General features: G+C 38.2%; 1 protein-coding gene across 17 annotated transcripts in view; it reads left to right on the forward strand.

Annotated features, from left to right (window-relative positions):
* Positions 1–12,215, forward strand: part of ADAMTSL3 (ADAMTS like 3) — a 215,349-nt gene that overhangs the window by 189,063 nt on the left and 14,071 nt on the right. For all 17 annotated transcript variants that reach the window (XR_002441939.1, XM_021407714.1, XM_021407716.1 and 14 more), the window contains 2 exons: positions 1,611–1,738; positions 2,021–2,149. Coding sequence is in view for 16 of the 17 variants with exons in the window: in XM_021407714.1 (XP_021263389.1) it covers positions 1,611–1,738; positions 2,021–2,149 (257 nt within the window). In the remaining variant the exon portion in view is untranslated. The remainder of the gene's footprint in view (positions 1–1,610; positions 1,739–2,020; positions 2,150–12,215) is intronic.

Genomic DNA, 12,215 nt, shown 5'->3' on the forward strand with positions numbered 1-12,215 from the left:
CTATAAAGATTAAAAAAAGAAGAAGTTATCAACTGTTTTAATACCTTAGAACTTGCAAATATTTTTGTTGAGGACTGTGAAATACAAAATAATACAAAAAAAACCCTCTAATATCATCCTGTTTGAGAACTGTGACTTAAGAACTACTGCTGTAAATGTGTGATGCTCGTATATTTACTTAAGACTCAGCAAATTCTTTTACTCCATTGCTGACAAATTAGAAGCTCACCTGATAATACTAACGTGAGCTTCATGTGAGAGCCTCTTGGAGTTGTAGCTAGCCCTTGAGTAATGAAAAAAATGATTCTGAAATGATAAAGACATTTTTGGATACTTCTCAGCATAGTTAACTGATTAACTACACTGCCAAGAAAAATACACTTCTGCAGGGCTATCAATTAAAGCAAGGACAGCAGAACAAGCCATTTTTAAAGGGTAAATGTTTTTGGAACCGCGTAGCTCCCAGCAGTTATGTTTACTTTGTGATCTATGCATAATTTCCCACTGATTTGTTGTAAGTGATACTTTCATTTTCTTTTTTTTTTTTTTTTGACATTATGGTGTTTTATTTATTTGTGATCACCTATTTGATTCCTAATGTCTACTTTCATAAGTTGCCTTTATTTTAGCTGGTATTTTTTCACTTGAGGACATATTGGCAAGCAGTTTTCTTTCCTGTTTTTTTTCAGAGAAAGGTTCCTTAGACACGGGTGCATATATGTGTTCATACATACATGTGTCTATGTGTATGTATATATATGTACTTAAAATAGTAGTAGTATTGCAGCAGAAAAAGACTGTGAGGAGAGAAGCAGGTTGCATGTCTGTTAGGTTTGTGAAACAGGGCCATATTCCAGACATGCATGAGAGGACTTCTTGACTTGTTTCGGTTGAGGTGCAAGTATTTTTAAGATGTTTTTGTCCATCTCTTCCTTTTTTAAGTGTACTCTGTGGGAGAAAGCCAGATCTGCAGGCCTTTTGGATGAGTATATGGCTTAACTCATATAACATATTGCTAAGAAAGGTAACTAGGGGGAGAGTTATGAAACATCCAGGCTGCAGTTTTCAATCTCTTCCCAGACTGTGAAACCATCTCTCATATCTTACCCCTGAGATGGCAGGTAGAATATCCAAGAAACCTGGTGGAAGATTTCAGACTTCATGATAATAACATTAAAACTAACAAATAAACTACAGTCATTTGGATTATAATCTGGTCAGATTAGACCATACATTTCCAAACTCCACTGTTCTGCTAAAAAAACGAGTTTGCTCTGGAGAAATGGATTTCTTGCCATGCTTAATACTTTTAACTGTGCTGCTGTTCCTGAGGGTCTCTGGTTAGCATCAGTAAAACTTGCTGTCCTCCAAAGGGCTGCAATTAGAATGCAACTTTGTAGAAGAAGGGTATGTGGAGATCCTTCCATACACGTATCCTTTAGCACCTCTTTTGTCAACAAAGAGCAGGCAGAACTGTTTCTTCATGCACTGATCTAGAACAATAAAATTCTAAAGAGGAATTTTGCTGCTGTATCTGTAACTCTTGCAAGAAGACCCAGCTGTGTTTGTCTCAGGGCAGTAACGGTTGTCTTTTCTTGAATATTCTGCAGAGTGATCCTGGACACCATTGGAAAAGTGCAGATTCACAGTCCTACTCAAAAGGAACTTGGCACATATGGATGTCTGGTTGTTAATGACTTTGGTTTTGATATGGAAACATCTTTACTATTGCGTGCAGGTAGGACTGTAGCATCCATGGAATTGGGCATGCATTCTTTCATGTGTAAGCATCTATCACAAATCCAGTTTGAAATAGTTTCTTTTGCTGTCAGTCCATGAAGTTCTGCCTGATTTAATAGGTAACAATGAGATGGTCTTGTTGCTCTAAAACCAGAACGTTATTTTCTGGGTAGTTCTTTGCAAACAGGATTCTGTATCTAACATGATGAATTTAAACACAAAATCTATACGTGTCAAATAACGCTTTTAAACTGATTCTTTCTTTCATGTCACTTCGAAGAGGTTCCTGTTATCTTGTTCTCCTTGTTAAATGTTACAAATTTGGAAGCCAGCAGTCTCACTGCAGTTGTTGGAGGTACAATCGTAGCAAGAATTGGAGCAAATATTACAGTTGAATGTCCGGTGAAAGGTAAGGAAGAACTCCACTGAAGTTCTTTGTAATGTTAAAATAAGAAAAATTTGGAAGAAGGTACCAGCAAAGGCAGCAAGTCATTGTTCAGAAGTCATTTATTGTCACGTCACCCAACCAGTCCTATGTCTTTACCATTTGTCACTTTAGTTTACACATATGTGTTATGTGTTCAAACAGGCTTTCCTATGAAAGTGCTTTTCTTTCCGTCAGGATGTCTGAAGTTCCACTACAGAGCTTAAAGCCCACCAAAGTGAACAACTATATTGCTGCATTAGCAAGCATAGCCAGCTGACTTGCTCATCAGAGACTTTTCCTTATCCCTACTTGAGATGCACATGTGTCTAGACCATTGTTAAAACTGAAAATGAAATCTCCAGCCATAGTTTAATAGATCTTTAAACCTGACAGTGAAGTAAACTTACCTTTTAGAACCATCAGTCTGCAGCTGCAGTACGAAAACAAAGAAAAGTGCCGAGCCATGAGAGTATATTGTCTAGCACAACATCTGTCGAGTGGCATTAATGTTACTCGGGAGCTACGTGCATTAAGCAGTTCACTGTTTTACTTTGTTTTTTAGTCTTTTGTACAGGAAAGGTAGATATTTTCTTTTAAGTCCCATCACTGCTATCTTTTAAGTTTAATTTGTAAGATGTAACTCACAGTGGCAATATTCTGACAAATATTTAATAAGTGAAAGTCTGCCTTTTGTGCCTTATTGAACATACATGAAAGTGCTGATAACAATGAACATTACAACTGAATGCAAATAGACTTCAGGGAAGTCAGTGTGTCTTTCACAGTTGTTGCTGTGTGTATCAGGAAGTGTTGATACTGTACCAAAATACTGATAGAAATATATATGCAAATAGTTCTGCATACTATAGTGGCGCCAGGCTAATGTATATAAGGACATGTGACTCTGCCGTTCACTGTTGTACCGAGGCTAATTTTTGATGAAGTAATATTTTCCAGCTACAGTTTGGCAACTCTATGTATAACTGACCTACATCTCAAATTCAGCAGAGAGGTAGAGTCACACAGCTAATATTAATATTGTTAGGATGGGTAAGCAGTTAGCAATTTAAATATGAATTAATATTTTCACATGGGACTGTAGATTTCCAAATGTTTTATTATTGTGTACATTACTGAGCCAAATTTTAGTTATGGTAAGACACTAGTGTTGACTTAAAAATGATTTATCTAATTGCTTTATTTCCTGTCATTGCCAAGGAAGTAAGTACTATTGCTTGTGAATTAAACAAAACTGGCCTGTCTTAAAATTTCACTTAGCCTAGTGGCAGAAAAACTTATGAAATGATCTAAGAAGAGTTATTTCTGATCTCCTTTTCTTAATGAAAAGTAATATACTACTGACTTTAGTAGATTGAACTTAGTAACACTCTCTGCTAATGTTTGTCTAGTAGGGTGGGACCCAAAAATATATCCATTTGCAGTGTAGTAAAATGAGAACTTTGATGTAAGTGCCAATTAAATATCATGTGAATTACCAGAAAGCAAGCATTTTAATCAGAAGAGACACACTAATATGTCCATGCACTCTGGTATGGACATATTTTACATTTTATTTACAGTAGATGTCTCCTCCTTGAAGTAACAGCCCGCAATACATCTTCATAATGAATATCTAACGTAAAAATGACAGTGGTCAAATGTGACTGTCTGTCAGCTGGGGATCTCTAAGAATGGACTGTAACAAAAAAATGATTACAAGAGAGAGCCCTTTGAGCATCAGGGAGACCTTGACCCAAGCTCTGGGGTGCCTTTTCCTCACTACCCATTCTCCTGAGCACTCAGAAAGAAGGATATGTTATCTTTGTGGTAACAACTTATTTGTCTATCATTAGCAAAATATTTCTAAATAGCCATGTGTGTCTTCACATTTGACTTCATGTTCTGCTCCACACTTGCTCATATCCATCAGCACAGATTCACCCATGCAGACTTCTCAGTGGCATCAAGTGGATTCATCAGAACTGTTGGACTCTTTTTAGCCCACAACACAGCTGAGCAAAAGAAAAACTATCTTATGAATCAGGTACCTTGTGTGAGTGAAGAACATTAGTGCCATGCCACTAGCAGAATTTTTAAATTACCTTTATATTTCTTGGCTGCAATATCTTCTAAGGTTTTTTGGGTTGTTTTTTGTTTGTTTGTTTTCAGTAGGCTAAATAACTTATAATCCTTTTCAGTTGTTCAAACCATGATTTTCTCTGTGAATAAATCCATGTGCTGAGTTCTACATTTTGTGTCTAGTTGTAAAAGGTCTATTTGAGTTTTTCTTTCCGAAAGGTATGAAAGTGATGTATATATGCATAGAGGTAAGTTAGTTGTTCAATTGGGAGAGAACATCATGCTGTAGAGTGGAATTCCAGCTGAAAGTAGGCCTACCCAACTATGTGACAAAGAGCTGTGAAAGGTAGGGAGGAGCTGAAGTTGCAGGGAAAGGTTCACTTTCTGCTTCCTCTACTGGCTGGCTAACAGCTGTTCAACATACCCTTTAATTATTCAAGGCCAGAAGAGATCCAAGTATGTTCCACTTCGGGGGCTCAGGATTCGTTAGGCCATGCTACACAGGACAGCTCTTGTTTGATGTTTTTAATGGAAAGGATGTGAAGTTTAATATTACATACGGTGTTAGCCAACTGAGTGTCTTTTTTTTTTTTTTCCTTTTAATGTTACTGATTTGGTTCTTTCTGTCCCTTTGAGGGTCTTTCTTGCACACTCTAAAACGGCATTCAGATTAACATTGAGAAATGCCAAAGATCAGTGTATCTTAAAAAAAAATGGAAAAGGCAAGAAAATTTAGCTAAATAGCTGAAGCTGGTAGGATCAGATTCTTTTATCTTTTAAATGTATAATAAGACTTTTTTCCACTAATTATAATAAACTCACTTTTATAGCTCCCACACGTACATTTGCTAGAAGATACTCATAATATTCTGGACAGATTCATATTCCACTCTTACAGCCAAGTGCTTTTCAGTCAACACACATGTTATAAATATCAATACTGATTGCTCTGAATTGCTCTTGGATAACATTTATTGTACTTTCAGAAAATATCTTCTTGTGATTATTACTAAAATAAACTAAAACTGTCAGAATCCATTTATTGCAAAACCCTGAAAGTTTTAAGTTGAAGTAAAAGAGCAGAGGAAAAAAAAGTAATAAATACATACATACATACATATATATGTATATATAAAATACATATATAAAATGTGCATTGTATGCCACCTTCTGGTGAAAGAACAGAATGGATGTATACTGACGTGGTGGTTTAAACTGTATGCAATATATAGCATCTCTGAAATATCTTGAGACAGAGGCTTTTAGGTGTAGAAACTCTGTGTTGATCCAAATGCTGCATACCTGTGAGTATACTCTGACTCGCAAAGAATAACGTATTGATTTTAAAACGGGTGAGAAATACACAAAGCCTGTTGAATCAAAGTCATCTTTATTCACATACATTTCATAAAGATGGACTAGCTACTAGCTGTCACTGTTGGAACTTGAAACTGATCCAGATAAACCAAGAATTCAATTTTCCATCTGTTCCTTCATTTACCCACTGTATTCCAAATGTAACGTTGATGCAGTTTTTTGTCTTCTATGTTTAACTCCTCAGAAGACATCTCAGCAAAGAACAGCAGTTTGTTAGATTGCACATGGTATCTTTCTTTTCTTCATGTGATTGGGTGTTCTTCTAAAAGCAATTAACCAATTTCAAAGATTTAAAGGAGAAAGAATCACTTTATTTAATGAGGAAAGTATGACCCTATCAATAATTTGTATAATGATGGGGAAATCTGGTGATCTTGTACTTCTTTTTAATATGAGTACACCCATGTTTGAGTTTTAGTTTGGCATAAGCTTTGTAGTAAATCTTTCAGTCCTTCCCACTTAGTTATGCTTTGCTATGTGTCTTGGAACAGTCTGGGAGCCTGAAAACTAAATCCTTTTGGATCAAACTGAATTGAAAGATGTGCCTGCAGACTCTACTCTCAAATACACGTGGACCTTAAGTCCTGGGGGCCAGGAGGGATTCACCAAGTATTCCAAAGTAACGTGAACACGCATCCCTGATGCCCTCCGCTACTTGCTAATGTAGATAGAAACCTTGCAGTTTGTGAGGAAAAATACATGAATTGGCATGGTTTGCAGCATTGCTTGTTTTGATGTGTTTCTCCCTGTCCCTCGCAACTTTTCCATTTTGGGTAGGCTCTTACTTCAGATTTTCAATTCAGGAAGAATTAAGGTGGATTTTGTTAGAGAAAGGTAAGATTTCAAAACTCGCTTGGAGTGCTGAACAAGCATGGGGGTATTCCCCTGGCACTTCTTTGGTAGTAAAAAGCTATCAAGAATTTCCCTGGCAAAGTTTTATGAAAAAGGCTTAATAGTATAAAAGGAGAGGTTATCTCACTGGTTAGTACCTTGTTTTGCAGTCATTGGTACCAGAAAGGAACAAGTGGCCACTTTTTATAGTGAGGAGAGATCACCAACAATGTGCCCCAAGACGCATTTTCATAAAAGTTCTGAAAAAGAATGGAAACAGTTAGTTGGCAAAAGTTGCAAAGGATCAAGATTTATGAAGGCTTATCAGATCTAAAGCTCTCCATGAAGAGTTACACAAAGATCACACTGATAATGTTTAATTGCTAAATGAGGTCTGAGAATGTTTGGAATTATTTTCAGAATAAATGTATGTATAGAACAAATAATCTTAAATATGGGTATGTACACATTGGGAGGAATTGTATCTGAATGAGTGCCACTCGGAGGAAGGTTTGTGCAGTTCTGATGGTTTGTTCCCTGTGGACATTGGCACGCTCCTGGGCAGTGACGATAATGGCAAATCAAAACTAATGGCAGAGAAATAGACAAATCAGAAAATATGAATTGGCAATTTTTTAAAGCTGTGGTAAGTCCCATTTGCAGTTTTGCTAATTTCATCCCAGTGGTGCCAGAAAATGTGGAGAAAAGAGAAATATTAAAAGAAACATGTATGGTGGCTTAAATGCTACTTCTGGTCGATGAAGACGGGAATATCTATTGAGCAAGTGTCATTCAATAAATGTCATCATTTTAGTTTTCTTTGCTCAGCTGCCCGTCATTGGACACACAAAGTGTCTTAGGTGGACTTCAGGTCTGATTAAAAGTGACCATTCCTATGTACTTCTTTAATTCTGATAAAATGATATTGTCCAAATCCCTGAGCATGTCTGGTTTATTAGTGTAACTGACAGGGTTGTTGGCTTTATTGTCATGGCTACCCAGGAAAGTGAAAGTGGAATTACTAACCAGTTGGGCAAAAATGCCTCTGATAGTAGTGCTGACCTGTAGAACTGCCCTAATGTGCCCCAACGAAGGTTTTGCTGGTGATTGACGAGATAATTTAGCCTAGCAGTGATTTCTGAGTTCACACTTGACTCAGACCTTCTTATTTAGTTGCCTTATTTTAAATGTCTGGTTTTGAAAAATCTTAGCATTAAACTTCTACAGCTGGAAAACAGATCAAGTTCTCTTTGAGCTGACAGCCAGAGAACTAAACAGCACTTGACAGAGCTGCAGCAAGGGTGGGATGAGGAATGAGGAGGGGTCTTGCTTCAGGAACCCCTCCAAGGAGGTCACCAGCTGTAGGTAAGTGTATCTAAACCCTGCCAGAAGCTGCTGCCACCTAGGAGGAGGGTCTGTTGCATGGCTGGTAGGGAGAGGTAGAGGTAATAGCTTTGACAGATTGCAAAGGAGCAGGACAGTATCAGAAGACAGGTGGGAGGATCATACCAAGTGCCAAAGTGTCTCGCTTTGGCTCTCAGTCCATCCATTATTCCCCATGAAGTTGGCAAGATCCATGCAGGTTATTTCAGTAGCTGTATGCCTTAGGTTTGTTAGGGTCCATGAGAAACTGATTGCTCAACCGTAACTGAGATGAAAATTGCACTTTGCAGTTTCTGCTAAAAAAAATAAGAAGATTTATCAATCGAAGTTGAACGGTAAGTTATGATAAATCCAACGTAGGTGTTAGTGGGTGCAGAATCAGATGACATTCAGTGTGTATATTACTGACCCAGAATCATTTCCTCTGAAAGATGACACATGAAGTTATCCTCTAAATTTAGAGAAGTGCAGTTATCCTCTAAACTTTTAGAGAAGTGCAGCAAAGAGTGATTTGCGCCAGCACAGTTCCACAGTTCTGCCTTGCTCCTGAATGGGAAATACAGAATACTTTATGAGATTCTACATTGCTGGGGGAAAAATATCTGAAGACAAATCCAGTGTTTTAGAGCGACTAGTTAGTAGGCCAAGATTTTTATGGTGTGTAATATTTCATAGGGCTTTCAAGGTTGGAGGAAATTTGTTTTTGAACACTGAATATTTTAAGGGCACCCTATAGTGCGGATTCCTATTTTTTTTTCCTTTTTTAAACACGTGTTTCACAGTTCCATCCGGAGCTAGAGTTTTTTTCCATAACATTTGCTGTCCCAGGGCCACTGATGGTGGAAAATGACTTTTTTTCATGGAACATTGAGTATTTTAGAGCTGCTCCAATACTAGTGGAAAATAACCTGTGCTTGAGGTCAGAAAAATAGATTAGACTAATTTTAAAGTTTTATAGCCACTTAGGTCTATAGTAGAAATTTTTAACATCAGAGGATTTGGATCCTTTGCAAGATCAAGATTCTGATTTTTAAGGTTTTTCTATGTCTAAGGAGGTCTCTGTTCAGGAATGCATCTTTTTTTCATAGAGGACAATTGTAGCCATGCCTTATTTCAAGCATGTGTTTAATTGCATTCCCTATTAGGGATGGATTTAATCCTGCGCTTAAGTGCTTTCCTGACTTGGAACCGTATCATATGATTGTTCGATTTTGCTGCTGGCTGAAGTCAGCGAAGCATCTCTCCCCCAGATCTCACTGGGATCTAAATTGTACTCAGGGATTCTGAATCCTTGGCAGTTTGGGTGAGTCGATACCTTCGGGCTCATTGTCAGCTGCATCTGAGTGGAGGTGGGGTATGAAGGAAACAAAAGTGGCTACAAGCCATCTCTTACCTCTTGTCTTTGTACTGGCTGGTGATCAAACTAGGAATTCTTCTGCTTGAAAGCAGTATTTTAGATAGGGAATGACTTCCTTCCAGGGTTACAGACTGGAAGATTTACTTTTTGTCCTGAAGAGAAGGTCTAAGAAATGATTCCCAGAATGGTTTTGTGTCTTCTGACCTGTCTAGAAAGGCATTAACTATTTCGGCTGTTAAAAAAAAAACAAACCTTTTTTTATGGTATGCTTGAACTGTATCATGCAATTTCCTAATAGGAAAATTAGTGCTTGTCGCGGTATTGAGGAGTCTTGTCACAAAAGAAATGTGAGCTTTGTATACTTGGCCTGCTTTCTCACAAGAGCTGATGAATGAGACCACTCAGTGTGCACTGCCACATGCCAGGAGAAAAGCAGAATCTTATCTCAGGAGCAGTAAATATGTGGTCAAATAGCTAAAGGAAGGGCATCAAAAATCTGCACGGTGGAAGCTTTTCAACAGAAATGTGTACATGGTGACTGCACGTTGGGATTGCACTGCTTGCTGTATTGTGAAAAGGATTTCTGCAAAACACTTTTAAACAGAGAAAGGTAAATGTATTCCTAAAAATAGTGTTGTTTTTTTTAGAATCCTCCAACAGTAAAGGTTTCTCCTGATAGGAATTCCAGAAGAGATAGTACACACAAAACTCAGTGTTTTTCATGAGAGTTGTGGCAGAAAAGGATTTTTCACTGGCAGCATAAACACACAGATAAACCGAAGCTGTCCAGAAGAACTTGAAATGCACATGCTGCTTTACCCGTGAATGCACAGAAAATGAAATTGAAGGGATGGCTTTACATTTTTCTTCTGTCTGTTTTATTTCTTTAATCTGTTTATAGGGTGTCTATCAGCAGATGTGATGCCACCACACAATAAAACTTTTTTTTCTGGTCAGATCCCGCACTCCGTCTCTCTGGATGCACGACTCTGAAAACCTTATATAGCATTTGTGCTCTCCAGCTCTGGGTTGCCCTGAAAGGCAGGGGTAGAGGCCCTTGCTTTCTAACAGACAGCTATGTCCTGCCTGTAGAGTGTGCAGAGCCGTGCTTCCCTCCTCTCTGTGTGCTGTACTCCAGCAGGTTAAGTACAACCTGCCTGTAACAGGTCCCTGAACTCTCTGAAAGGGAAGGAATGGGAAAATGGAACGGAAAAACTTGAAGAATCCTTAGAACTGACTGTGAAGAGGCCAGCTCAGAGAGAGGCTGCACACAATTCACATAGAATTGTTAACTGAGATTAAATCTTACTTCTCGGCAGTTTGGGATAAAATGCAGTATGAAGGTGTTCTGATAATCCTCACCACTATTCTCAGCACAAACTCAGATACATTAATGCACTCTGAAGGTATCTAGATAACATTAGCTCTGCTTTATAATGACAATGTGTGTTAATGACACGTAATGCTTAATAGTATTGCTTTTCCATGATATATTTGACTATCATTCTAAATGCACTTTTCTGCCACTTTTCCTGTAAGTGGCAGCATATCTAAGATTACTTGGGTGGATTAACTGTGCATTTCAGTTGGACTGACTGTTGGACTGCCGTGCAGATTTCTCTCCTCCCTTCTGTTTCTTAGACTTAAAATCTATACTTGTGTATTCACATTATTCACTCGAGGGATGGTCTGATTTAATTGTGTGTGTGTGTGGTACTGCTTTCTTGTTTCCCCTGAAGAGAAATATATACAGCTTCTCTGAGAAAAGAAGAGGAATCACTTGCTAGTAGCTTAAATTGACGTAAGGGTGTGTGACAGCTACCCAATTTTGAATTTAAAATGAGAGGCAGAGCTGTTCTGCAGATTTCTTCTGCAAACTGAACTCCAGTCCAGGTTTTAAGACTCAACATCTCTTTGTATGAGAGAGAGGCAAAGCAGTAGAGACATAGCAATTTTTCCGGCATAAACTCTAGGATACAAACCAAGTTTTGAAGAAAGAAATACTTTACTTAAGTTAAATCCCAGGATTGGGGTGTGTTTCTGAATGTGAGCAAAGAGAAGATTATCATGGGATGATGTTTGGGGCTGAATTTTGAGAGAGGCCCAGGTTAAAAGCCTAAATTTGACCCTTTGCAAACGTTTTCATGTTTTTGTGTTTTATGGGATTCAACTTTAAATCTTTCGACTTTGGTCCTCTCCCAGCCGTGCTGCTTCTGGTTATTTTTGGCTCTGATGAGCCTGCAGGATTTTGGTGCCAGTGAGGGTAGTCTGGCTGCAAACCTGTGGGCTTCAGCTCAGCATCCTTACAGCACCTCCTCAGCCCATCCGTACGGAGAGTACGTATGCCGGAATGGCCATGGAAAATACACTGTAAAGGAAAATGTGTCTGAGAATGATACATTTTAGCCAGAAATCTGGAATATAATGGAAAAAAGACCCTTAGAACAAGAATTCTTCCTAATTCTGAAAGGATTTTTTGATGTGGCATAAAGCTTCTTCTGGAAACTTGAAAAACAGCCTGGTTTTTTTGGACCCCTGTGCACTCTACAGATCTGTATCTTGTTTTACACGATTGTATTCAGTAAATCACAATCTCGTGAGTTTGAAAGCACTGAACAGTTGCTAAATAGCCTAGAATTTAAAACTGTGATTGTGCAGGAGAGTGTTGCTGTCTGCTGTCTTTCTAGACAAAATGGTATGGGGAACTTTTTCCTTCACTGAATAGCAGGATCCAAAAAATATGTCTGGTTCCTATTACAGTAAAGGAAAAACTTGAGGTGTGCATTGGAAGTGCTAAGCCAGTGATCGAAATGTTGAAGTTGTTCCTAAAGGCTATTCCACATCATGAAGACATCATCTGTAAAGTAATACTGCACAATGATCTGTGAAGAAAGGAGACTGAATTAGCATTCAGTATGGCTGAGACTTCCACATGTCCCACATTCAGATCAGCTTCTATAGCAAGACCCAATCTGGTAGCCTTCAGGGAGCACTGATCAATATATTTATACAAGAAAACAG

Source organism: Numida meleagris, chromosome 9 (assembly GCF_002078875.1).
Source record: "Numida meleagris isolate 19003 breed g44 Domestic line chromosome 9, NumMel1.0, whole genome shotgun sequence".
NCBI classification, from domain to species: domain Eukaryota; kingdom Metazoa; phylum Chordata; class Aves; order Galliformes; family Numididae; genus Numida; species Numida meleagris.